The sequence below is a fragment of the Phyllostomus discolor genome, chromosome 13 (assembly GCF_004126475.2).
Source record: "Phyllostomus discolor isolate MPI-MPIP mPhyDis1 chromosome 13, mPhyDis1.pri.v3, whole genome shotgun sequence".
Lineage (NCBI taxonomy): Eukaryota > Metazoa > Chordata > Mammalia > Chiroptera > Phyllostomidae > Phyllostomus > Phyllostomus discolor.
Window position 1 is genome coordinate 52,704,426 of NC_040915.2, and position 27,550 is coordinate 52,731,975.

The window sequence follows — 27,550 nt, forward strand, 5'->3', positions numbered from 1 at the left end:
TACTCCACAGCCACAGTAACTAAGACAGAGGTGCTACACACAGGTAGCATGCAGATGAATAGGATCGCGAGTCCAAAAATTAACCCATGCATTTACGATCAATTGACCGAAGTGCCAAGACAATTCAATGAAGAAATAATCTTTCCTAAATTCATCAAGCTCTCAAGAGTTCCTTAAACACACGCTGGCAGATCGCCTTCAGGGCAGGTTAGGGAGCCACATCGCAAAGAGATCCTTAACACTGACAAAAAGAACGGGAGGGTCCCTCTAGGTCTAAATGTGAACTTGACTAGCCCCAGCCATTTGTATGAGTGAACTGGGTCCTGAGTCCTGTAGGGGTGCCGATGACCACTAACCTTGACCTGTAGGGGTCGCTCTCCCTGGGGAATTTTTAGGTTGGGTGAAGATAGAACTTTTATTAAAAAAAAAAAAATCAAATGTTGTGTTCCACTCCCAGCCCTGGGAAGTGCTCCCCACCCCACCCGTGTGCCTTGGGAGTCTCCTAGTCTCAGTTGTGATGGACGGAGGGGCTCGTTCCTTCTCAGCGTGTCGGTGGAGAGAGCTGGGAAAGCAGTCCCGCGGTTGGCTCTCTACCCCCCCACCCCCACCCCACCCCACCCCACCCCACCCTGGATCGGTGCTGCGTGGGGGATGCAAGTGAGGCACTGAGATCCTCTCGGTTCTGGCCCCGAGTCTCCATTCTGTGGCTTTCCTGCTGCTGACCTCCCAGGGCCTCTCTGTGCCTTGGTGTGCTCGCCTGTGAAATGGGAATAATAGCTCTTCCATGGGCGGCGGAGGGGTTGTGAGCATTAAATGAGTGATGTGTGCGAGAGCGTAGCACAGGCAGAGCCTGGTACCTGTTAGAGTGCAACCACTTTTATTATAATAATGATTATAATTACTAATTACAGATGCTCCTTGACTTATGGGGGGAGGGTTATGTCCCAATAAACCCCGCATAAGTTGAAAATATCATAACCCAAGAACACACTGAATACGTCTAGTCTACTGAACATCACAGCGAGGCATAGCCTACCTTAAACATGCTCCGAACAGCTCTGTTGGCCTACGATAGAGCAAAACCATCTAACACAAAGGCTATTTTATAATAGCGTCGAACATCTCATATAATTTATCATGTGTGTTGCTTTTGCAACATTGTAAAATTGAAAAATCGTAAGTCAAACCATCAAGACAGGGACTATCATCATCATCATCATCATCATTACTATTACTATTACTATTACTATTATTAGAATGCTAACGTAGACCTTAGCTCTCACCCGACTTAGCTCAGGGCTGGCCAAAATCATGGTGGATGCTTCGAGAAGAACCCATCAGGTGAAACACCACAGGAGGGAACAGTAATGGCACGGACCCATGGAGACCCCTTCACAGCACGCAGGATACCACTGATCCCAGATGCACGAAGACCTCCAGGAACTGACCTTGTGGTTCCCCCTCACCTCGGGCTTCTTGTGGACGGGAGCCAGGGAAGGGTGGGGTGGGGAGTAGCCAATGGCTTAGAAACGGGCACGTTGATTCATTGGCCGAGGAAGTCCTTGGGTGGGGGCAGTGGTCGCTGGCATCTTCAGAGGTGGGATGGTGGCATTGTGAGCAACTTCCTCTCTTCTAGGACCTTCCCAAAGAGCGCAGCCGCCTCCAGGGCGCAGCCCCAGTGGATGGTGAGCCCGTAGCCTCCGTGGCCATAGTTGTGAATGACCTGGGAGAGGCAAGAGACAAGGTGGCCTGCTCTGCCCCGGGAGATTCCAGAGCTTTCTGAAGAGTCCTGGGCAAAGGCAGACGACACCAGATGTCTCCTCAGCGCCCTTGTGGGAGGTCGGACCCCCCAGGAACAGCGGTAAGGAGGTTGCTTGAGGAACTAAAGGTTGACACCCTAGATTTCTCTTCTACTTAGGAGATGCACCTGCTTTACACACTCAGCACAGGAAATGTAAAATCATCTAGAACTTGCGGTCAGATCCTGCTCTAGACTGCCAAACTTCCTGTGTTAACAGATGACTCTTCCACCCAACTCCAGAGGAAAGAAAGCCAGGGACACCATACGAGCGAGCGGACTCTGGGGAACATGCTAATTCCTCCCGCAGGCGGAGGCAAGACCCTGGGGCAGTTCTCAAAGCTGAAACCATCAGCGAGGGGTGGAACACTCCCTGCATGACTCTCCCCTCGGCACACACACACACACGCCCAGGGCAAGAAAGGCAGGGTGGCCTAGATAGGGAGATGGCTTTCCAGACGGAAGCCCAACCGCCGCCCGCTCCCGTCAGTGCCTGCGACCCAGGATGACCTCTTCAACGATTTCAATAAACCCACCTCCCACCCCAGGAGAGGGAGCGAGAGAGAGGACCCCAGGGAGATGATGGAGCAGCCACAGAGAGATGGGAACTAGAGTCAAACTCAGATCACCTCCCAGGCCTGTCCCTCACCAGCAGCCTGACTTGGGCGAGCGGCTGCACCTTTTGGAGCCCCAGTCTGCTCATGGGAAGCGTGGGGAGAAAAGTCCCGACCCCAAAGAGCTGGAGGGCAGGTTCCATAACATCCTTCATGTCATGGACACAAAGCAGATGTGTCTTGACCACAGGCTTTACCGGACCACAGGCTTCAGCAAACCTAGGCACTGCTCTCTGTGTAACCTTAAGCAGGTCCTTTACCATCCCTGGGCCTCAGTTTCCCCATTTATAGAGGAGGCGTTCTTAGCCACCACGGCCAGGAACCTTCTTTAGGAGGGGGGGAGGGCCTCGCTTTCCCTGCCAGCGGAGCGTACCTCTGTGTTTGCAGATCCGAAGCGAAGCCGTTCTCTCTCTAGCCGGATATGGGGGCGCACTGGCCGGCAGCCAGTGCATTCAGCAACGATTCTGGCGTCCTGGAGAGAAAAGTGTTAGTGGTTCATCTCCAGGTTATTTTTCTGCTGCCATTTTTATGTGAGAGAGAGAAAGAGAGTTTGCTTTTGGAACCTCGCCATCATTACCAATGTCATTAACACCATCACTGTCTGTTTTATGCCTCACCACTGCCACTGTCACCACCATTGTCAGCCACCAGCATCATTCCTATCACTCGTCACCACCAGTTTTATCAGCTGCCCCATCGTCATCGACCGCCACCACCAGGCACCACCTCACCCCCCCTCCGAGTCACCTCCCCAGAGTTTTCACCCCTATCAATCCCGAGCAGCACCTCCGCCCCCTCATCACACCCTCTTCACCATCAGTGTTGTCATCACCACTAGCAGGCACACGGGGAAACTGGGATTCATGCAACAAGCACACCTGTCCCCGGTGAACACAGAGTAAGGTGTTCTGAGGATGGCACCTCCAGAGAGAGCAACTCTTAGTCATGGCCATAAAGGTTCATCCGCCCATAGCAGGACTTCCCTGGACATTACCAAGTTCTGGTGTAGTCCACAGACCCCTGCTGGGATTGATCCACCCAACAATCCCACGGTGGAATCTTCCATCCTCAAGGGCCCTCACGATCAAGCCGCCAGGATGCGGGTCTAGGGACCGGATAGCTCTCCCCACCTTACCTTCAGTGTGGGCTCCAGTCTGCAGCAGCCTTCCCAGATGGTGTTGTGGTCTTGAATACTGTTTGCCTCGCTCCAGTTCCCCAGCTGGAAGATGCCTCCGAGAGTCAATGCCTGGATCCTACGCAGACGTAAGGAGGGACAAGGATGGCGGAAAACAAAGCCTTTGTGACAAACGGGGGTCATCACCATGCTACCCCACACCACCACCTCCGCCTGAATCACTGCTACCCTGGACCTTGTCATTCCTGCTCACAACACCATCAACACCACAGCAATCACCGTGGTCACCGCCATCAGCCACCACCTCTGCCATCGCCAATAACATCACTGTTAACATTGTCCCCTCTTCCACGGTACAGCATGGTGACCATCGTTAACACCGCCGTATTACACACTCGAAACTTGCTGAGTGAGTAGATCTCAAGTGTCCTCGCACACACACAAAATGTAATTATACGAGTAAGGGAATCATTTTATGACATACACACCGGTCAGATCACTTTATACACCCAAAATGAACACAGTGCTGTGTGTCACTGGTATCTCCATGAAGCTGGAAAAATACGACCATATCTATCAACGACATCACCTTCACCACTTCCTTCCTTGTCACCATTAAGATGGCATCACCATCAACCCCGGTCACCATTTCCACCACCATCATTAGCCATTGGCGTTGTCATCTCTTCCACACCATTAACATCGCCACTGAGACAGTCAGCACAGCCACAACATTGACCTTGACGCTGTCATCTCTGCCACTCGATTAACATTATCATTGACACCGTCACCTCCGTCAGCACTGCCTACCCCCCCACTCCCAACCACCGCCATCAACGCTGACCTTCTCACCAGGAGCAATACCATCTTTGCTAGCGCTGTGTCACCGTCAACAGCAATGTCATGCGTCCACACCACCCCCATAATCAGTAACATCATCACCTCTATCACTAATGTCACCGTCCACTCCAGTCACCATTCCCACCCCCTTCCTCTTATTGCCTCACACTGCCTCCGCTCTCACTGCCGTCACGTCCTTGTCTCCAGCATCGCCTTTGTCTCCAGCACCACTGTCACCCAGAAGCGTGTTCAAGAGAGAGTCCAGGTAAGCCCAAGCCCTACCTTTCCAGGCATTTAATGGCTCAGCCACACTTAAAAAAAAAAAGACATTGGGCTCTGGCTGGTGTGGCTCAGGGGATTGAGCATCAGCCTGTGAACCAAAGGGTCGCTGGTTTGATTCCCAGTCAGGGCACGTGCTTGGGTTGCGGGCCAGGTCCCCAGTAGAGGGTGTGTGAGTGTCAACCACACATTGATGTTTCTCTCCCTTTCTTTCTCTCCCCCTTCCCCTTGCTCTAAAAATAAATAAATAAAATCTTTTTTAAAAATTGGAAGGAAAAAAGCCGAAGGGACTAAGCAAGGGGCCTGAGGTGGGCAGCAGGGCCACAATGAGGGCGTAAAGAGATGCTAAGATGTCAGGTTTTTACCCTGGGATGATGTACGGGGACTTGTAGATGCCGCTGTCTGGGTCGTGGGTGAGGATGAAGTGCTTCACCCAGGGAGCGTCTACCTGTTGGCAGAGGATGGGGAGGCCTCATCAGGGGCGCTGGGCCGGCAGCCCCCTGCCCTGCTCCGCTCCGAGACCGGATGTTCCCATAAGGCGGTCAGTTCCGTAGCCCTCCCTGCACGCTGCTGGCCGCACGTGTGCCCCAGAAAGCCTGCTCTTGCAGGAAGAGCACCCTGACCGAGAGCCGGCCTGCTCCCTGAGGTGTCGCTCAGTGCCACCCACAGGTGCACAGAAAAGCCCAGCACCCGTGTGCAAATGCACACACACACCCATCCCCACACACATCCACACCTAGGAATGCACACATGTACATTCACAAACAGGCATGCCTCACACACATGGACATGCACACAGTGAGAGGCAGCGTGGACCAATGCGACACCCAGGCTCCTACACCAGGCTGCCTGGGTTCTAATCCCAGCGCCACCACTGACTACTGCGTGAACTTGTGCACGGTACCTAAGTCCTCAGGTTCCCCTCTGTGGGGTGGCAATGGTATATGATGGACCCCACCGCAAAGGGTTGTGGTTCAGGTTAAACAATTCTCACTATAAAGTGCTCAGGCCTGTGCCTAGCACTTAGTAAGCACTTCATAGATGTTTACTCTTTTTGTTTTTATTATTATTATTTGTATCCTCACCCGAGGACATGTTTTAATTGCTTTCAGAGCCAGAGGAAGGGATTGAGAGAGAGAGAGAGAGAGAGAGAGAGGAACATCAGTCTGAAAGAGAAACATCAATCAGTTGCCTCCTGTACACACCCTAACCTGGAATTGAACCCGAAACCTAGGTACGTGCCTGACCCGGAATCAAATCCTCAACCCTTTGGTCCATAAGACGATGCTCCAACCACCTGAACCATACCAGCCAGGGCTCTTTTTATTATAATACAAGCATATTTGTACATATATGCAGCTCCCACATATGTACACACATATACACACATGCTCTGCTATTAAGAAGAAACCTAAAAAAAGAACATTTGGGAGGGTCGTGTTGTGTTGGTCTTTCTTGCTTCTTCGACATGCACTTCCTCTAACAGATGTCCCCGACACACCCTCTAGCCTTGGAGACGAAATAAGCAGGCAGCTACAACCTTCCTAGCAACAAAAGTCGGGGGTCTCATCCCTCATCCCCACACTCACCTTAATGATCTGCCCCCGGCCTGGCTGCAGCAGGGGGTCTGGTTGCAGCCCCCCGGCCCACACGCCGGTGCAGTTGATAATCACATCGGCGCCTCCTCTCGCCACCTGGCGGCAACCAACAGGGCAGGTGGGGTGGAAGGGGGTGAGGCAAAACGCCTGAGTCCTTTCTGGGGCTGACTAAAGCTTAGAGTCTGGGATGGGCCTCGAGGGGACCCTGAAAGGGGGCTGGGAAGGGGGCCCTCAACTCGGCAACAGGAAGCAAAGCCTCGCCTCTTCTCCTCCCTCCCACATCCGGCCCCTTCCAGCCCCGAAGCTCACCTCCTCAAAAGACTCCACCTTCCGCTGGAAGAACTTCACTCCCCTCTCGGTCAACCTGGGACGATCAGACACACGGAAACGCTCACTACTCAGTCCTCTAACCCATCTCTCTAAGAGGATGGCATGGGGGACATTTCCCAGAGAACCTTCTGCCCCACAGTATGCTCCTTGAGAGAACAGCTGTACAGCCAGATCAGCTCACGAGCACCTTGGTGCACCAGTGCACCACGAAGGGGCTTTGGGAAACCCGAGATGGTCCAAGCTCCATGTCCGGCAGATGGCGATGGGGGAAGGGCCTTGCTGCAGGTTGGACAGCAGGGGTGTCAAACTCGTGCTCACCAGGGGCCACATCAGCCTTGTGGTTGCCTTCAAAGGGCCGAATGCAATTTCAACTCCTTTAACAGTTAAGGAGTAGTGACATGTATACAGTCCTAAAATTATATCATGTGTAAAGAGCTTCCCTGGTGGTTCTGTTGCCCAATTAGGCACGGGAACCATTGTCTTAGTGCACAGGACCCAGGACAGCTGCTATCATGCCTAAGGGTTGACATTTGGGGTTGGTCAATACAAAGGCAAATACCATGAACAACCATCCGCTACCACCCTGGTCCCTGGGAGGTGCTTTCCTGAAACTAAAGGTGAAAACCTCACCTTTCTGTCAGCCACTGCAGGTACGTCCTCCCCTCCAGAATGAGGTTTGTGCTGAACCAGCCGTAGCTAGAGTCACAGCAGGCAAAGGCAGGAATAAAGGGTCAAAGTCAAAGTTATTTGAAGACCATCAAATGGAAGTGGGAACAGTGTTGGGTTTTTTTGGGGGGGTGGAGCTTTCAAAGGTAGAAATAGGACCACTGGGTGAAGCTCAAGGGGGAAGTGGTTTTGAGCTCAAGGCAAAGAAAACTTTTCTACCACGCAAAGCCATCCCGGACGCAGGGACGTGCAAGTGGAGACCGGATGTGTATTTGTAGAGGGGACTCAGGCATTGGGGGGGTGAGCAGGGGCCCAGGGGAACACTGGGCTATAGGAAAACCAATAGAGGGGTTTGGAGTCACCCCGACTGGATTGGAATTCCATTGGGTCACTTGGTTATGTGGCCTTGGGAAGTTACTAGCCCCTCTAACCTTAGTTTCCCCATCTACAAAGGAGGATAGCGATATGGCGATTCTGGCCCTGAGATCTGTGATTCCGCATCCCCCACTTCCTTAGCCCAAGGCCCAGTCTGGGTGGGTGTCCCCTCCGAAGGAGCTAGACGGAGCACCAGGAGACCAAGGGATGAAGGGCCCTAGGCCTAGGGTGGAACAGGACATTTAGTGACTCCACCTTCCTCTCCCTTCTGGACAGGTCCGTCTGCACTGTGGGGCCTCAGCCCCTTTGCTTATGACAGTCACCTTACCTGTAATTAGGGAACATGTCCAGCTCTCTGGGGGTCAGCTTCCGAAATCCCAGAACTATGTCCTTCCAGAAAGGGTCCTGCGGAAGCAGGAGAGAAGGGGGCATAGGGATGGGCGAAAGTCAATAATAACACAATCACAACAAAAATTTACATAATGTCGACCATGTGCAAGGCTCTGTTGCAAGCATTTTACTTATACCGCTGTGTGTAATCTTCACAACAACCCACTGAGCTACATACTATCCTTATCCCCATTTAATAGATGGGCCCATTGAGGCTTAGAGAGGTTAAGTAACTTGTCTGAGATCACACAGCTCATAAACAGTGGAGCTGAGGTGTGAACCCACACAGTTTGGCCTCAGAGTCCAAATTCTCAGCCGTTGCAGGTGAGAGTAAGACTTGGGGTGAGTGATAGGGCAGGGTCAGAAGTGTGGGAGAAAAGGGGGGCGAGTGAGAGTTGCCAAGGGGTGAGAGTGGGAGGCAGCAAAGCACAGGGTCAGACAACTGAATTGGAGATTTTGACCTCACCACCGACGACCTTGAATTCTCTGAGACTCAGTTTCCTGGTCTGTGTCATGGAGTTAAGAGTCCCACGTGGTCCCATGAAAGGTAATACATAACGTGGGCGATGCTCTTAGCACAATGTTAAGTGTTGACTAAACGGTGAAGAGCTGGCCTGGGGTTGTGGGCACCCAGCCAAACCACCCTCGCCAAACAACCTGAGGACATCCTCCACGTGGTCACAGACTGCCTGGGTTCAAATCCCAGCTCCGCCACTTTAAAGCTTTATGAGCTTAGGTAAGGTACTTTATTTAATCTGAAAAAAGGAGCTCATAACACTCACTTCCTGGTTATTGTGAGAATTAATAACGCTTTGTAAAGTAGTTAGGACAGGGAACAAATGGGACTTAAAGTGAACTGGTTTTGGACACAGAAGTCTGTTGCCTTCGAGACTCACAACACATCCCAGCGCCGCTCTGTGATCAAGGCCCTGCCCCGTGGCCAAGGACTCGACTCACCGGAACAGCTTCATGGAAGAGGTTGTAGCCTGAGACTGGGGCCAGGCCCATGCGCGCAGCCTTGGGAGAGTGGATGTGGCTCAGGAGATAGTCGAAGGTCTGCTGGTTCCAGTGCCTGGAAGGGCCCCCCAGAGTCGCATGACATAATACCCTGAGCTGTGCCAGACAGCCCTGAGGGTCACCTCATGCAGGGCTGTGATCAGGCTGGTGGGGAGGGGTCCAAGGCCAGCATCCCACCACTTTCCACTCCTGCAGCATCCCCAAATGCTTACGGGTCTTCCCCCTTCCCACACTTTCCCATATTTCCCCACGAGTGGAATAGAGAAGAGGGAAACAAAGGATGCTCCATCACAGCCAGCTGGAACCTGCTTCCAGCTTGGGGTCACGTAGCTGCCAAGTTTAAATGAAGGCTTGGACCCATTTGGGGGACTGTGATCCACATACGTGGTTCAGGCTCTCTCTGAGCACCCCTCACTGTAAAAACAGCTTGCACTGCAATATGCTTTCCTCTTCTCCCTGGGCACCCGGCTCACCTACATTTCCCAGACTCCCTTGCAGTTAGGTATGGCCATGTGACTGCCTTCTAGCCAATGGCAACTAAAGATTGTGCTCCTGTGGTCCTCATGCACTGCTCCTCACACAGGCGCCAGCCTGGGACAATGGCCACAAAAGAAGCCAAAGAGGAGGCAGGCAGAGCCATGAGATGGGAAGGAGCCTGGTCCCTGAACTGTTACCCAATGATCAGGAATGCTGGTTTTGGAATTTGTGGGAAGAGCAGCTGGGGGCTTCAGAACTAACACAATGACCTTTACAACTTCTTTGCTCAACTTGAGCATTGACCCACCCACTTAGAACTATTCCTAATCCACCAACACATGGGGTTTCGACAGCCACCTGGTTTAGGGGAGGAATGGAGACAGAGGCCTCTACCGGCCTGGCACGCATCACTTCTGTCACTGCTAAGATCATGTGCAGCCTCTGTCTAGCCCATAGAAGGGGCTTAATATTTATTATTTTCTTCACATCCTGCCAGGCCATCGCCTCCACAAAGGACTTGTAACTGGTGACAGGGACTTGGCGAGGACTCGGCTCCCCTGGCCGCCCGGCCGCCCTCTGGGAACCTCACTCACACCTCCTGTGGGTTGCTGGGGTCGGAGAGGTAGGGCTGCCACAGGCCGGCAGCCACGTCGGTGGTGGTGAGTGGCGTGAAGCAGTCTGCGTAGATCTTCACGTCCAGCGACGGCAGGACTGAGTGGTAGCGCTCGTGGATGCAGAGCGCGGTGGACAGCCCAATGACGCCTGCTCCGATCACGACCACGCGCATCGTGCCAGCCTGCAGGAAGGAAGGGTAGCGGCGTGCCATCGCCACCGTCAGCCCCGCCACCAGCACCGCCACCTCCACTGTCCCCTGAAGGTCAAGAAGGCTCCAGATACCGCCGAACCCTTTTAATACTGGATCCTCTGAATGACCCTCCCAAATGGGAGCACCGATGCATGGAGAGACAAAGCAACTTGCCCAAGGTCACACAGCTTGTGAGGGATACCACCTTCTCTGGGAAGCCCCCAAATACACCTTATCTATTTGGAAGTATAAAAAGGGCCTAATAGAGTACCCAGCCAGCTCCAGGCCGGGCAGTCTAATGGTTAGGGCAATGGGCTCTGCCTTCCCATCTCAGGACTCAGCTCTGCCTCCTGCTGGCCACCGACCTTGGGCAGGATGCTTCACAAGGCTCAGTTTCTTCTTCTGGGAAATGGGGGCATCAACTCATGCCTCAGAGAGTAGATGAAAGATTCATCAAGAAGGCAAATGTAAGCCCTGGCTGGCATAGCTCAGTGGATTGAGTGTGGGCTGAGAACCAAAGCATTGCAGGTTCGATTCCCAGTCAGGGTACATGCCTGGGTTGCAGGCCACGGCCCCCAGCAACCGCACATTGGTGTTTCTCTCTCTCTCTCTTTCTCCCTCCCTTCCCTCTCTAAAAATGAATAAATAAAATCTTTTTAAAAAAGAAGGCAAATGTAAAAAGCTTAATCCAGGGTCTAGTACAGGGGTGTCAAGCTCGTTTTCCCCAGGGGCCACATCAGCCTAGCGGTTGCCTCCAAAGGGCCGGATGTAACTTTAGGACTGTATGAATGTAATTACTCCATAACTAGGGGCAAGGAGCTTGGTGCTGCCGCCGGTAGAAACAAGGTACCAGGCCAGATAAAACAAGGTGGGGGTCCGGATTCGGGCCGTGGGCCTGGTGTTCGCCACCTGTGCTCTAGCACGAAAGAAGTGACTTATGACATTTCCAGAGCACCTGCTGTGAGCCAGCCTCAGCACCAAGTGCTTCCCGGGCCTCATACCGTTGAAGTCTCCCAGCGTTCTTACAAGGCAGGGCAGCGCCATTGGCTCCACTTTACTGATGACAAAACTGAGGCTCAGAGAGGTGAAGTCACTCACTTGAGGTCACAGAGCCAGGAAGTGGTGCCACTGGGATTTGATTTCAATTCGAGTAAACTCACACGCACTTATTGCACACCTACTGTGTGCCGGGCTGCCAGCTACTGGATGCAGCTGTGAGAGCATCAGAAGCACAGGATGCAATGGCTGGCCTCAGAACTCGGGTGTTCCAGCACCACCCTCCCCCCAGGGGCAGGGCTGCCTGGGTTCTCAGGAGTTTGGGAAGCCTAGCAGCTTTTGACCTTGAAGCTGCTTGGGCCCCCACAGCAGGGAAATATTCTGCCGGCTCCCGCTGAGGCAGAACAAGGGGGCATTTGTGCCCAAAAGGGCCAAATTCAACTTTCCCTCCTCTTCACTCACAACTCTCCCCGTCCAGACCTCACTCCTGGCCCGTGGCCCTGAACGGCGGGGCATTCTCAGCGCGGCCTCGTTTTGTGAAGTGGGAAATGACTCCAGCCCACAAGAACTGGACTGTTCTGGGGTTTCAGCCGCCAAGGGGAAGATAAAACCCCAAAACAAAAGGGCGTCGTTGCTTTGGACGATTTTTCTTCCAGCTGCCAACCTGGGCTTGGCTGGGGGGGTGGGCGGACCCTCTCAGGACCCCCGGCCTCCTGCCTCAGCCTCCTCCTCTAGAGAATGGGAGAAACGTGAGCTCCCGGGGTCATCGCAAAGGTTGAATGACTAGCACGGCGACAGATCCTGGTCCAGGGCCCGCACAGAGTAGGCCCTCAGTACACGGCAGCCTCCTTCTGTGCCCCAGCACCTTGGAAATAACGAAGGACAGAACGCTGGGTGTAGAGGAGAAGAGAGGAAGGAGGGGGAGTCAGGCCCACCTTCCCTGCTGGCTCACTGTGTGACCTTGGCTGAGTGGCGTCCCCGGTCTGGGCCTTCTGCCTGTCTTCGCATAACCTCCATGGAGCTCACCACTTCTGTACATCAGCAGTAAGAAGGCAGGAATAGAGGGCTTTTCTGTACTTCCCAAATTCCCCGTAATGAATACGGGAGGAGGCACAGAATGGGGAGGTGGCAATAGCAGCCTATAGGCTGTGGGTCAGACACACCCAGGTTCACTGCTGGCTCTGGTACACGCCAACCGTGTGACCCTGGACTAGACACTTGATTTGACTGAGCAAGGGTGACTGACCTCCTTGATTTCCTGGGATGGAGGGTGTCCCCGGGATGTAGACTCAGTGCTAAAGCCAGGATATCCCTGCGGCAAACCGGAATGAGTTGCTCATTGTAACTGAGCCTCTCCTGTAAAGCTTTAAGGGTTAACAAAGCTCCCTGCCTTTTATCCCCCCACCAGAATATCAGCTCCAGTAAAGCAGGGACTTTTGTCTACTGCTCTAGGACCTAGAATAGTACCTGGCCCATAGCAACGACTCGGATGAATGAATGAATGAATGAATAGGGTTCTTATAAGGATCTAAAGAGAAAATACTCGAAGGTGCTTGGGAGCTCATAAATTAAACCAGTGGTCATCATCATCCCCAGTTTAACCGATGAGGCAGATGAGGCTGGGAGAAAGCAAGGTTAATTAGAGGTCACAGCAAGGGCTGGAGGAAGGGAGGGAGAGTGAGCCCAGTTCTGCTTTTCTGGGACGAAGTGTTTTCCACTCTCACACCACCCAAAGGATCGAGGGGAAAGAAAGCTGTTTATATAGTAAACGTATGTGAGGTGAGAGGAGAGAGTGTTTGAAAACCCTTACGAGGTGTCTGGGCAAGGAGAAAGAGGCTTTGAACAGAAGCTGAGCGGGCACGCGGCACGTCTCTGGTAACAAGTCAGGCTAGGGGTGGCGTCGCCTGCCCAGGAGAACAGCTTGAGGGACGACTCAGAGCCACTTCTGGAAACAGCTGGCAAGACACAGGGACAAGTTACAGCCTGGGGCTCGTTTCTGCAGGTGTAAAAATTCTAAAGGTGAGCAAGGTGTCGTCATGCAGATGGGGAAACTGAGGCCCAAAGGAGAGAAAGGACTTGGCTGAAGCTCCACATTTGTGAAAAAACGATGTGTGGGGTCTTGGGGTTAAAAAGCCTCTGAAGCCCTGGCTGGCGTAGCTCAGTGGATTGAGCTCGGGCTGCGACCAAAGCATTGCAGGTTCGATTCCCAGTCAGGCCACATACCTGGGTTGTAGGCCACAGCCCCCAGCAATTGCACATTGATGTTTCTCTCTCTCTCTCTCTTTCTCCCTCCCTTCCCTCTATAAAAATAAATAAATAAAATCTTTAAAAAATACTTAAAAAAAAGTCTCTGAAGAGACCATGTCCCAAAAAGAACTAGATGTGGAGATAAACAGTGACAGCAGCCGCCACTTTCAACTCTGAGGGTTGTTCTCCTGTAGCCTTCTACCAGCCCTCGGGGTTGTTGTGATGCCCATTTTCCAGAGCAGGCGACTGAGGCCCAGCCAGCCGGCCGGGGAGAAGCAGAGCCCAGGCTGGCCTGCCTCACAAGGGAACAGTCTGAAGGTCAAGGAGGTGAAGAGAAACCCCCATATTTCAGGGTCCTGCATTGAGAAAAATAAAATAAAATAGAATAGAATAAAATAAAACTTCAGAAATTTTTAGTGTGTTGGTGATAAGCGTAGAGTGGAAGAGGGAAAAATGTGTTTCCTAAATTAATTACCTTGATAAGCAATGTGAATGCAGTTTGATACCGATTACAGCAACCCTGTGCGTGTGGGGTGTGCGTGTGTAATTATAGTGTCTCTGAGGGTGGGGAGGGAAGGGAACGATCTCGGCCATCTGTCACGTGTCAGGCACACGCAGATGCAGTACAGACTTCCTCTTAATCCTCTCAGCTGCTCTGGAAGGTTCTGCAGAGGTGGGACTGAGGTTCTGGGAGAGGAAGCCGCGCTCCCACAGTCCCCCCGCCAGTGTGGGCCGGAGTACAGAGCTGAGCTCCCTGCGCTGCGCCGTGAAACTGCTTTGCAGCCGGCAACAAGTTACACAGACACTTTCTGCTTGCCTTTCAGTCTCGTAGTTCTCTGCTTATAACCTCCCTTGTCCCGAGAACGGAATGTGAGGCCATCCTGACTTCGACGGCTATATGTGCGTAGCAAAGCACAGGAAAGGTGGTTCTGAACAAATCAGCAAGTCACGGGGGACGCAGTTGAATGAACCCATTAGCTCTTCCAAGGGGCACCCTATGGCCGCGTCTCATGAAGGTGAGGTTTTCAGAATTTATCTTCAAACTGGACCAGATTCTATGAATGCTTGATAACCAGGCTACCTGCTACCTGCCCCCAAAATAATAACTACCATGTACTGAGTCCTTGCTATGTGCCCAGTTCTGCACTACGAGCTTTACATTAATCACCTATGTTAATATTCAAATACCCTGTGAGAGGTAAGTTACGATCCCATCTTCCATACAAGGAAACTGAGACTTGGAAAAGCCAAGGTGCTTACCTGAAGTCCCTGCCTGACTCCAAGGCTGTCTGTCCCCTGCCTCGGGCTCTGCTGCGGAGCTTCCTCTGTCGACATCGGGGAGGGCATGAGTTCTCCCGTACCCCTGCCCCCACCAAAAAACGCCCCCACTCACCTGATACGCCAAACTTCTGGAGGAAAGGGGCAGCTGCTGTGGGTGCAGCGTCCTGTCTCCCGAGGGCAGGCTGCTGGTTCTGGGGCGTCCCGTCCTCAGCCCTCTGCCTGCCAGCCGGGACTGGAGCTCAGGGTCAAAGTCTGGAGTTCTAGACAGGGCACAGCTTGGCACTGTGCTGCTTACAGGGACTGAACCTGGGCCAGGCTGGGAGACCTCACCTCCCCTCGCTCCCCGTCCCTGAAAAGCTGCCTGACTTTTCTGGCTGACCCCAAGCCCCTGTGTACAGGCCTTGATGGAAGGGAGGGGCGGGCGGGGGTTCTTGGAGGGCTGATGGGCACAAGGAGGCCTGTCTCCCAGGCCAGCTGGAGACGATCCTCTTTCTTCTCTCTTTCTGCTGCCACCCTCGGGGAGGGGAGGGTCGTTTCCTGGCCTGCAGGGTGGGGGTGGTCAGTCTGGCAGCCTCTGTGGGGAGGTCAAAGGTCCAGATGGGACCAGGGCTCCCAGGGCCTGCCTGCCAGCCAGCCCCATGCCATTCGGGGACACTAGGTGGGTAAGGCCAAGAAGAGAGAGACCCAAGGTGGCAGCTGTTTGGGCCGTGAAGACGGGTGGCTCTTTGCTAGGGGCCCCAGAGGCACTGGCAGCAGGACCCCAGGTCCCTCCTCGGTCAGGGCTAGACTTGGAGCTGTGATTATTAAAGCTCTAAGATCATCAGATGCATCCCTGTAGAGATGGGGAAACTGAGGCCCAGAGAGAGGAACCAACCAGCCCTGGGTGAGACATCCCTCGGGTCCGCTTGGAAGGTCCAGCCTCTTTCCGCCCCACCCCCCACCTTCAACATCATCAAATAAAAAGGGGAAGGTAAAACCAGAGAATGCATGCACAGCGCTGAGTGCACAGTATTTTTTTAACATTTTACTTATTTATTTTTAGAGAGGGAAGGAAGGAGATAGAGAGAGAGAGGGAAACCTCAATGTGCGGTTGCTGGGGGTCATGGCCTGCAACCCAGGCATGTGCCCTGACCAGGAATCAAACCTGCGACACTTTGGTTCGCAGCCTGCGCTCAATCCACTGGGCTACGCCAGTCAGGTAGTATTTTTTTAATAATTAAAAAAGGATAGGGCAAACTCTATCTTTTACTCTATAGGCTTCCATGTTGTTTGAATTTTTTAAGAATAGCCACGTCTCACTTTTATGTCACACAGCCTTAGGAAAAGTCGTTGCGCCCCTGGTTCATGGTGGAAACACCTCAACATGAGCAAAAGTTAATCAGATATCTTCACGCTTCCCCCCAACTCCTGTCCTAGCAACGCTTTAAGGTTTGTGAATTTCAATGTGTCAGTTTTAAGTATTTGAATTATCTCATTTAATCTCACAACATCCCTGTAAACTAGATGCTGTTATTGCCATTCCTCCCTTCGATTCAAAAACTTGCCCCCAGTATCCACTAAAGCTAACCATGTGTCTGTTCTAAAACCCAGCAGCCCTAACCTTACGTAGATCCCCAAGAGAAATGAAAACAAATGCTGAACAACAGGCTTGTATAAGAACATTCATAGACCCACACCAGAAATGACAAACTCTCTATCAGCTACAAACTGCAGAAGCACATTGTGGTATCTTCGGACAATTCACACTGTGGAATATTAAGCAGCCATGAAAAAGACAAATACCCCTACACACAGCAACCTGGATGAGTCTCACAGTCCCTGTGGGAAGCAGAAGAAGCCAGACAAGAAAGAGCCCGCACTGCATGATTCCATATATGCGAAATTCAAGAAACGACAAGACTTTTGGATGGTGATAGAGGATATGGAGAGAGCGATTACCTTGCGGGGAGGGAGGAGCAAGAGGCAATTTTCTAGGATGATGGTAAGACGCACCTTTGTCTGGGTGGTGTTTACCAGAGCATAGGCATATGCGCACATTCATCAAGCTGTACATTTAAGATTAAGATGAATATGCTTCATACAGTTAGAAAGAAAGAAGGAGGGAGAGGGAGAAAGAAAGAGGAAAGAAAGAAGGAAGAAAGAACAAGAGGGAAGAGGGAGGCGAGGCAGGAGGCAGGGAGGAGAGAGAAAGAGGACAGGACTTGCTCGAGGCAACACTGCCTGTCAGCAGAGGCTTACAGCTGAACCCAGGTGAGGGACGCCAGGTCCAGCAGATAAAAAATACAAGCCTCCCTCGATTTTATCTGGTGATCTCTCCCAGACAATCCGCACCCTCCCCAGCCCCCCTGCCTCCAGGCAATCTGTGCCCAGAACTGGAGCGCTAGACCACCACCACGCTAGAGAGCTTACTTGAGTGACCAGAGCGAAGGGTCTCAGGGAGCACGCAGGGACTTCCCCCACAGCAGGGCAGGACGCTGCGGTTTCAGAGAGCCCTGTGCTCTGTGTATAAAGCAGATTGGGTATTATTAAATTTTGGGAAAGGAGGTCAGGGGTGAATCCCCATTGTTTTCATGACACAAACCACAGGGAGTGAAGTTCCACAGAACATTCCTGGCTATTGGACTACGTAGAAGGTATCCCCCAGGAGGGGTGTGCGATGTTTTATCTTTGGCAGAAGGGGACAGAGTTGTTTGTGAAGTCAGTCCCCATAGCGTCTGACTTTAAAATTTGTTATCTCCACATTCGATGGTGCCGTGTGAATGGATTCGCTGTGAAAACGTGTTCAGGACATGCCACGTGGATAAGTGACCTGGGGGTCGAAACAGCACGTACAGCGTGATACCGTTTTTGTCACATGAGGTGGTGTGTTTATGTTATACTGTTTGGGGCTATTTGCCCAAAATGGGAATGGCCCCTCTCTCCTGGAGGTGGGATTGGAGACAGGGGAATCGGACTTTCTTCTTTATGTTTTCTGTATCGTATAAATCCTGGAGGTTACGATTGTCTTAAGACTCAGAAAAGTTATAATAAAGCTCATTGTGTCTGAGAGAGAGAGAGTGTGTGTGTGAGGGGGTTAACTTGTTACTCTGTAACTTCACGTGGCTCCCCCACAGAGCCTGCCTCCTAGTAAACCATCCTTCTGCCCTGGCTGGAGTGTCCCCGCCCCCCCCGCCCGGAGCTGCTGGGAGGTCACATTGTTTATCAGCCAACCAGTGGGTCAGAAAGATCCTTGATTCCTAACACATTAGCCAAATAAACAAAAATTACTTCCAAAGGTCTTTTGTGGCCTTTTAGCACAATCAGTAAACTGGACTTCAGAATAATTCCTCAAGAGCCTTGCAATCACCCTATCGAGCAAGCCCTATACCCCTGTGGGACTTAGGGCATATCCCTTCCTCTTTTGGGGCCTTAGTTTACCCAACTGTAAAATGGGCAGATTCAACCAGTTTGGTGTTTCTCTACTTTTTCTTTTCCTTTTTACTTTTCATTTAATTCTTACCCAAGGGTATGTTTTTATAGATTTGAGAGAGAAGAGAAACATCCATGTGAGAGAGAAACATTGACCTGTTGCCTCCCACATGCACCCCAACCAGGGGTCGAATCCCCAACAGATATGTGCCCTGACTGGGAATCGAACCTGCAACCTTTTGGTGTACAGGATGATGATGTTCCAACCAACTGAGTCACCTGGCCAGGGCCAGCTCCCTCCTCTTTACCCTTACTTTTTGCAGTTTGCCTACCCTCCACCCACAGTTGCCTCTCTGGGGTGCAGGAACAGTGATAAGGCCAGGACTCCGGAGCCAGGCCGACTTGGTCGGTACCCCAGCTTTGTCCCCCTTACTGTGCCGTCTTGGGCTGGTCCTGAAGGAAACCGGAAGGCAGCTGGGCGGTCACAGAGCCGAAGGTCCAAGTGCACACACTTTAGTGTCCACCCCTAGCTCCACCCCTTGTGGTCCCCAGGATCTCAGACAAGTTCCCCCTTAAAGCCTCATAGGCAGAACTGGAAAAAAAAAAAAAACCTAAGTAACTAGAGACTTTCGATAATCGCAAAATTAAAATGAAATAGTGATTGCCACAGGACACAATGCACAGTATATGCCCAGCAGGTATGTTTAACAAAATCCAACCGAACAAAAATGTGAAGATCCTGTTGCCTTTATTCAGTGATTCATGGATCTAGCAGCCTCCAGTCTAGCAGATGGAAAGGACGTCCCACACACTACAAAACGAAAGACTCTTACAGACAGAAGGGAGCTGGAACAAGGAAGCAGCTACACGTGCTACGCAGAAAAGCAGTCTGGCTATCACAGGAAGACTTTTCTTTAAGGGGCGGCAGGGGTGTATCGGGCAGATTTCCTAACTGGTACTGATCAAGCAGTTCCTGGCTGACTGGCTTAAGATTCTATTTCTGGGAGAGTTGGAACCGTAATTAAGTTAAATCTAGGTTTGGTGACATGGGGCTTAGCATAAGCAATTCCATTTTGGGCCTGTCGTCTTGTCCTTAGGCCCTGGCCAGGTAGCTCGGCTGGTCAGAGCATCATCCCCTTGCGCTGGGGTTCCAGGTGCCGTCCCTGGTCAGAGCACACTCAGGGGTAAACCAGGGAACACGTGAGTGGGTGGAACAGCAAACCCGTGTTTCTACCCCTCTGTCTGCCTCTCCCTTCCTTTCTCTCTCTAAAATCGACCTCGATGTGTTTGGGTTTGAGAAGTGAGATATCACTGGTCTACTGAATATGGCCCATAATTTTGTCTTTTACTGCACATTTAAAATAAGTGCTTAATACGCATGGTGGCCTGTCCAGCAAGAGCGAAGCTCCAAGCGCAGGCGTGTTGGGCCAACCGCTCTAACAGGAGGAGGGGTGCTGCCATCTATAAACTTCTTTTTGCAAATGGGGAGCCACTCCTGACAAAGCTCTCAGACAGAACAGAGTATAGAGTCTTCCCTCTTTCGAAACATAGCTGCATTTCTGACAATTTAGTAAAAAATACTTTGTGTTAATATATGACATGGAGTTAGGTTCTGGCTTCAGATCATTACAAACCCGGTTTTCGCCCAGGTGGATGTCTCATGGGAACAGAACAGTTCTTTCCTGAGTGGCTGGCCTGCGTCGCGCAGGACATTTAGCCTTGCTGGCTCCTCCCTCTCAACTCCAGCAGCACCAGTAGCTCTACCGCCCTCATTGGTCAGACAACCAAAAATATTCATGCCCTGGCTGGCGTAGCTCAGTGGATTGAGCTCAGGCTGCGAACCAAAGTATTGCAGGTTCGATTCCCAGTCAGGGCACATGCCTGGGTTGCAGGCCACGGCCCCCAGCAACTGTACATTGATGTTTCTCTCTCTCTCTTTCTCCCCCCTTCCCTCTCTAAAAATAAAGAAATAAAATCTTTTTAAAAAGATTAAAAATTTTTAAAAAATATTCCCATAAATTTCTTCCCAAAAAATGCTCCACAGGGGCTGTAGTGCCCCTGCTGAGAATCACCTTTGAGACAAAAGGCCCAAGAGGCCCAAACCCCTGGATCTGAGGGAGGCAGGGGGAGGGACCTAGGAGGGTGCCTGGGTTTCTGGTTGGGCGGTGAGATGGATGGATGGTGGAGTCCGTGTGTGAAGATGGGAGGCAGGACTGGATCGCTGCCTTTGCATGTGCGCGTGGAGGCAGAGGCCAGGGAAGGGATTTGGGATGAAAGAAAAGCTTCCAATTACCGAGTCAAGCTAGCACCACCTTCTTGGTTTCTTACTCCACGTCCCTCTGTCCATCCCCATACTGACCACCTCTCCCAGGGAAAGACAGCAGCAGTCAGTCCCCTTACTGGTCCCCCTTCACTCCTCTGCCCCACAGTCCATTTTCCACGCAGCAGCCAGAGCTTTCCACAGCGCCCCCTGCCTCTGGCCATTCTGTCTCCGGAAAGCCTTCCCCGATCTCCCTGCCCCCAACCAGCCGGCTGGTGAGGCACAGAGTGAAGAAATAAAGCGGAGTCACTACAGTCATGCTGCTAAATTACTAAAATCAAGTAGGTTGAAGTATGAGGAAATGGATTCTATTCTTGTTCTAACTAGCCTGGGAACTTAAACTTATGAACTTTCCAGTCCTGTGTCAATGCCTGGGTATACATCAGACCTCCAGATTACCCTGTGATTAGCCCCGAAGGACTCGCATATCCAAACCATCTGGCATCCATCATCCAGACTCCCTCTCCTCTGACTGGTATGGTCCTGGGCCAATCCTAGGCTAAGAATGCAGGACTGAGTATTCTCAGGAATGTGCCTTTTATTATAAGAAACCTTAACTTTCTTTTTGGGAATATTTCTGGGTTTTTGCCTACCGAGGTTTCCAGTTTACACACTCTAAGACCCTTGAATAAATCTTGAACATTTCTTCCTAGCCAATGTTTCCTGATTCACTTATGCTTAATCGACACTGGGTTTCTGGACACATAGAAGGAATGCATATAAAAAGATTAACAAAAATAATTTTCAAAATGTGCCCAGTACAGTAGTACCTCCTTATCCATGGGGGATATGACCCAAGACCCCCAGTGGGTGCCTGAAACTATGCATAGTACCGAACCCTGTACATGCTATGCTTATTCCTATACATATATACCCAGGATAAAGATTGATTTATAAAGTAGGCACAGTAAGAGATTAACAACAGCCATAATAAAATAGAACAATCATAACAACATACTGTAGTGAAAGTTATATGAATGTGGTCTCCCTCTCTCAAAACATCTGACTGTACCGTACTCGCCCTTCTCTTTCTGGTAATGACGTGAGATGATGAAATGCTAAACCAACTCCTGAACGTGTGTGACTGCCCCTCACTTGCAGTAGGTGGTTTGGGACCACTCCTCTCAGGAGATCCCTTGCTGAGGTCTTCCTAGAGGGTTGAAGCTTTCTGGCCCAACACATTTTCTGTTTATCCACCCACTACTCCCCGCAATTTTAATGGCTTTTCCATGTTAATTAAGCACTTATCACACACTGTGGCTGTAACTTTTGCAGTTCGAGGTGCAACAAAACCAGCATTTCTTGTTCCTTCTTCACAATTTTGTGTGATAGATTTGTTCTTTTATTTATTTATTTTTTAGGGAGGGAAGGGAGGGAGAAAGAGAGAGAGAGAGAAACATCAATGTGTGATTGTTGGGGGCCATGGCCTGCAAACTAGGCATGTGCCCTGACTGGGAATCGAACCTGCAATGCCTGGTTTGCAGCCCGTGCTCAATCCACTGAGCTACACCAGCCGGGGCAGATAGCTTTGTTCTTACCATAGGTTTTAACAACCTCAGCATACATTTTTTTTTCTTTCCTTAAGTCAAGAACTTCCACCTTGTCACTTTTCAAGGAAGCCCTTCTAAGCCTCTTTGGCATGTCCAAATTGTGACCATCCCTATCCTAGCACTTTGGGGCCATTATTAAGCAAAATCAGGGTTACTTGAACAGTAGCACAGTGATACTGAAACGGTGGATCTGATAACCGGCTACTAAGTAACTAACAGGGAGGGAGTGATACGGGGACAAAGGGATGATTCATGTCCTGGCAGGACTGAGCGGGATAGCTTGAGATTTCATGATGATAATCAGAGGAGTGCACAATTTAAAACTTATGAGTTGTTCATTTCCGAAATTTTCCGCTTAATATTCTGGGACCGCGGGTAACTGAAACCGGGAAAGCGAAATTGAGTTAAGGCAGGACCACCATAACGAGATTCAGTTTTATAAAATCCTTATCTATCTTGCTCACTGTTCAATACTACATGCTTCACAGTAGGTGCTCAATAAATATTTCATAGATGAATGAGTAGACGAATGATTTAATTTCTGCAAAGACTGCCTACAGGGGTTCCGGGCAGGGATCAAGGAGGATTTAATTTCCTGGTCCCAGCGACTCTCCACCCCCCTGCCGAGCAGCCCTGCCAGCGTTGCCTGCCACCCGGCCTCGGTTCCCAAGCCAGTGCAGTGGGCGGGCCTTCGGATCCCGCCCGCTGTCGGGCGCGCGCAGACCGGTCTCCCAAGCCGAGGGCCAGGCGCGCGGGCCGCAGCGCGTGTGTTTGGCGCGCGCGGAACGTGACTGGCTGGCCCGTCGGGGCCTCCAGCGCTGCTATTGCTCCCGCGCCGCGCACGCGCGCAGCCCTGCGCCCCGCCCCGGCCCTCCCCCTTCCCCTTCCCGGCGCTCCAGGTCCGGCGCGCGCCGGCGCGGGAGGCGGGAGGTGGGGGGCGGGGGTGGTGGACGCAAAGGGAGAGGGGCGGGCCCGGCCCGGCCCGGCTCGCCCCGGCCGCCCGCGCGCGGCTCCTAGAGCGCCCCGGGCCCAGCCCGGTTGGCGGCGGCGGCGGTGGCTGTAGCCCGAGGCCTCGGTGGTGCCCGCGCGCTGCGCCGCAGACATGGCCCTGGTGACCCTGCAGCGCTCACCCACGCCCAGCGCCGCCTCCTCCTCCGCCAGCAACAGCGAGGTGAGCCCCGGGCCCGCGGCTCTGGCCAGGCCGAGCAGCCGCCGCACCAGGCCTTGGCCGCGAGTGCGGGGCGGAGGGCGCTGGGGCGGCGAGGGGGCTGCTGCGAGCGGTACGGAGCCTGCGGGGACGCTGCTGTACCCCCCCACCTAGCCAGCAGGACTCGAGTGACTGTGCGCGAGACTGTGCGAAGTTGTGACCCCTTGCCTGGTTGTGACTGCGGGACCCTGTATGTGGGTGTGACCCTCCCCCCGCCCGTCTGGGGGGGTACTGTGTGTTGCCGGTGTGACCCCTGACTGGGCGTGACTGTGCAGTGAAACTGTTTGGCTGTGACCCCTCCCTAGGGGTGACTTTGCAGACACTGTTTGTAACAGTGACCCCCGCCTGGAGGTGACTGTGCGGGAGACTGGATGTGCGACTGGGACTCCTAATTGGATGACTGTGTGAGACGCTGGTTCTGAGATTTGTGACCCTGTGGCTGGCCCAGGCCCTCTCCCTGAGTGCCTGGCTGTGTGTGTGTGTGTGAGACTGTGCGACTTTTCACTGCATGTGAGTGTGGCCTGTGTTCTGGGAACTGTGCCTGTGTAATGCCGCGAGAGAGGCCACCAGCGTGCCCCTGTGAATGTGTGAGATTGTTTCCTTGACTGCATGCCCCTGGAGTCCTGGCTCTTGGTGTCAGTGGCTGTGCCTGTGTCACTGTGACAGTGACTGAGTGAGTTCAGGGTGCTGTGTGACTTGTGTCTTATGTCTTTGTGTGCAGCCAAATCTGGATTTTTCCTTATTGCAATATCCCTGGGGGCTGCATGTTTACCTGCATCTGACTGTGTGGCAGAGGCTGATTCTGGGGCTTCTGCCATTGCACAGATGCATGCTGAGGCTGCATGGTTACCCCGCACAGGATCCTCTGGGACTGTGTGTGATCCGGCCTACGTGTGACTGGCTCCTTGCTCTGGGGTCGTTGGGAAATGGATCCTCTTGAGCCTACAGTCAGCGGGACTGCAGTAGGCTGGGGCGTCAGCCCTCCGAGCAGGTCTCTGCGGCAGCTGCAGGGCCCACTTTCTTGTCCCCACTCTTGCCCACTTTCTCCTGGAGAACCCGTTAAGGCCTTGGATCTAAACTCACATCCGGGGCAAGGCTTAGTGCTGGCTGGAAGATAGAGCAGCTGGAGGAGAAGACTGTGGACTGTTTGGAGAAGGAAGAGCAAAGAAGGCTGGAGGAGGAGGAGCCCTGCAGACCCAGGAAGTGGCTCCGCCAGCATCTGAGCTACTCAGGCCCCTTCTCTATGGGGGAAGTTGACCGATAGTACAGAGAGGTTGGCGTGTGTCTGTGAGAGACAGAGATGAGGACTTGGACTTGGTTCAGCAGCCCGGTCTGTCCCACCGGCTCATGGCAGGGTAGATCTTTGGCCTGTTCTGCTGTGACTGGCAGGAACAGTTTCAGACTGGCTGCCCCCTCCTCTCAAGGAGAGGCTGCTAATGACTTATTTGTCCACAGACAGAGATTCTAATAGCCCCTCCTCTGCATGCTGAGAAGGGACATGGGTGACCAGTTGCCTGTGACCTAGGATCCAGGTGCAGTCCTTTCTGTCCTCCCCACAGAGACATCTGTTCTCCTCCCATTGCGTCTCGTGATTGACAGTAGTGCTCCACTGCAGTTAATCCCACGTTTCCTTCTCAGCTATGTGAGATGAGGGAAGATGCGGCGTGAGGAAAGGCCTCCCAGCCTGGGTCTCTGGTTCTAAACCCCACGTTCCTGGTGTCACTCACGCCGGATCTGTTCCTGCCTTGGACACATGAAAAATGCTTTATTTCGTGATTTTTTTCGCTGAGATAGAATTCACATACCAGAAATGCCCCACATGAAGTGTGTAACTCAGTGGTTTTTAGGATATTCACAAGGTTGTGTAGTTATCGCCCCTGTCTCATTCCAGAACATTTCCATTGCCCCAGAAAGAAGCCCCCCCACCCCTTGGTCATCACCCAGAGCCTTCCTCCCACTACCCACCACCAACCACCCCTGCCCTCTCACACCAACTCTAGGCAGCCACTAATGTACTTTCTGTCTCCATGGATTTGCCTGTCCTGGGCATTTCATATAAGTGGGATAATACCATGTGTGGGCTTTAAGCTCTGGCTTCGTTCACTGACGTCACGTTTTCAAGGCTCAGCCATGGTGTCCCCTGCATTAGTACTTCACTCCTTTTTATTTCCCTTGTATTGGTGAACCACATTTTGGCTGTACATTTGGCTTCGTTTGCACAAGAGACATTTAAAATTATTATATAAAGCACTGTTTCCACAAGGTGCCAATGACCCGATACACATAGACTCAAACTCAGCCAGTTTTTATTTGACTTGCGTCAATCAGCAGCGTTCGTTGCCCGGCGAGCGAGCCCAGGCAGGGCTGTTTCCTGGAAGGCCAGGCTTCCAGGTGGGATGAGGCGTGGAGAAGCAAGACTGAACAGAGAGCAAGCGTGTGCGTGCCCGCCAGAGCCCTGGGCCCCGTGGCTCTGCTTGGGGCCTGACCTTCCTCAGCTTACTCCCCCCCCTCTGTGGGCCTCGGCTCATTCAAAAGGGCTGAGTTCCTGCTTGTGTGTGTGCTTTGACAAATGCGGTTTGTTTCTTTGGAGTAACTGACCTGACATTGCCTTTTATGCTGACAATCACGAGAGAGTGACCAAGAAGTATCTACGCCCAGATCACTTCCTCATTCATCAAAATTCTCCTTTGAGGCAGAGACTCTTAGGGCAGCTGTGCCCTGACCCAGCCTGCCCTGCTGCATGGCGTGGGAACTGAGGGACATCCATAGCCGGGCCAGCAAAACAGTCCTCCCTTCTCTCTTAATCGTTTTCTCCTCCCCCCCCCCCACCCAGTCTTTAATCATCTCCCTGAAGTCCTTTTATGGTTAACCTTATCTGATTCCTTGGTGGGAATAGGTAGAGGGCACGAGAATAGATAGCTCAATAACTGTCAGGAATGGATGGTCCCATTGTTATTTCTGACAGACATTCAAGATGACGACTTTTCATGGGCACATTCCCCAGTCCCTTTTGCCTGGGGGTTGGGTCAGGGTTTCTGAGCCTCCGCATGGCTGGGCTGACGTTGGGGCCGACAGTTCTCGGCTGCGAGGGGCGGTCTTATGTATTGCAGGACGGTTAGTAGCACTGTGTCCTCTACCCACTAGATGCCAGTAGCACCCGTCAGAAAGAGCCTGCAGGCATTGCTCAGCGTCCCCTTCTGAGAAGAGTTGCCTCTGAGTGTGAACTCTGGGTTAGCCCCGGCATGCCCGTCCAAGTTTATTGTGGAGGGGTGGTGTGAGTGGTTTTCTGTGTGCTTCACTTTGGGCGCGAACCTCCTGGGCCTGTGATTTTCCTCCTTCTTCAGTAAGGGGGAGTGTGAGAACTGACCGGCCACCGGTGTGTGCATGCATGCATGCCTCGGCAGGAGTTTCTACGTGCATTATCCTAACAACATTAAGGGACGCCAGGATGCTCTGGCGAGTGCCCCTTGCAGGCCAGGCCCCTCCCTGCATCGGCTCTGCACCCTTTTCCCATCGCCGTCAGGGTTCTGTCCTCGACCAGCCTTGCATCTCTCCCAGCCATCACTGCTTTCCAGGTTTCTCTTTCCCATTCAATGGGCGCCTCTGTGCAACATACAAAACATGCCAAGTCCCAGTGGTGCAGTTGTTTGCGGTGGGGATTGGGGTGGGGGGGGGCGGGGGGGGGCGGTATTCTCATTTCAGTTTTCTCCTTGAAAGAGGGAAAAAAGAAAAATTGCAGTTGGGGCTGAAGTCACGATTACTATTGGAGCCTCCCCCTTTGGCTTTTTACCTTTTAGAAAATATTAAATGTCCCTCCCTTTCTTTCATTTATATGAATAAACCGCTCACCTAGAAAGTTTTATATTCAACATTTAAGCCTTTTTGAGAACCCGAGAGAGCTTTGCAGACCCACGGACAGCCGGCCTGATCCTGGCCACTCTCCATTGTGAAAGACTTGCCTGGAGTGGTGGTTGTTTTTTTTAAACCCGCCTGTTGAGGCTTAAAATGGTGTTGATCACTCAGCTAGGGCCTAGCTTGAAGGAGGAAATGGATTATCTTAAAACACAGCCCCCTCCCCTTAAAAAAGAAAAACAGGATAAGATCCAAAACAACCCTGGAAAGTTGAGAACTGGAGGCTGAACCAGCGCTTGGAGCAACAATGCCAGATAGCCTTGTGCAGTCACCAGATACCCATCCGCGGTGCTGTGGAAGGAATG

General features: G+C 52.3%; 2 protein-coding genes across 6 annotated transcripts in view; one reads left to right on the top strand and one right to left on the bottom strand.

Annotated features, from left to right (window-relative positions):
* Positions 1-1,101: 1,101 nt before the first annotated feature.
* Positions 1,102-15,353, bottom strand: DAO (D-amino acid oxidase). Of its 5 annotated transcripts, none has more exons than XM_028528684.2 (11): positions 14,961-15,353; positions 10,113-10,315; positions 8,983-9,097; positions 7,964-8,040; positions 7,225-7,290; positions 6,574-6,628; positions 6,256-6,360; positions 5,032-5,114; positions 3,548-3,665; positions 2,786-2,884; positions 1,102-1,723 (listed from the first exon to the last, which is right to left on the bottom strand). In XM_028528684.2, exons 2-11 carry the CDS (start codon positions 10,304-10,306, stop codon positions 1,592-1,594), a joined length of 1,044 nt encoding a protein of 347 aa, XP_028384485.1. In that variant the 5' UTR covers positions 10,307-10,315; positions 14,961-15,353; the 3' UTR covers positions 1,102-1,591. The 5 variants fall into 5 exon arrangements, with proteins under 5 accessions (XP_028384485.1, XP_035869853.1, XP_035869854.1 ...); XM_036013960.1 differs by lacking the exon at positions 14,961-15,353 and adding an exon at positions 14,828-14,930; XM_036013961.1 differs by lacking the exon at positions 14,961-15,353 and adding an exon at positions 12,070-12,201.
* A 7,732-nt stretch (positions 15,354-23,085) lies between these two features.
* Positions 23,086-27,550, top strand: part of SSH1 (slingshot protein phosphatase 1) — a 53,424-nt gene continuing 48,959 nt past the window's right edge. The window contains exon 1 of the mRNA XM_028528383.2: positions 23,086-23,297. Within this exon, the coding sequence (XP_028384184.1) occupies positions 23,229-23,297 (69 nt within the window). The 5' untranslated portion in view covers positions 23,086-23,228. The remainder of the gene's footprint in view (positions 23,298-27,550) is intronic.

Bases quoted from the DNA above. Each gene is read 5' to 3' on its own strand.
- DAO (XM_036013960.1), bottom strand. From the start codon at position 14,914: ATGCCCTCCCCGATGTCGACAGAGGAAGCTCCGCAGCAGAGCCCGAGG. The intron at 7,291-7,963 runs GTAAGGTGACTG...CTGTGACTCTAG, and splicing joins GACATGTTCCCTAATTACAG to CTACGGCTGGTTCAGCACAA. The intron at 6,629-7,224 runs GTGAGGTTTTCA...TGATCGTCCCAG, and splicing joins CTGCAGTGGCTGACAGAAAG to GTTGACCGAGAGGGGAGTGA.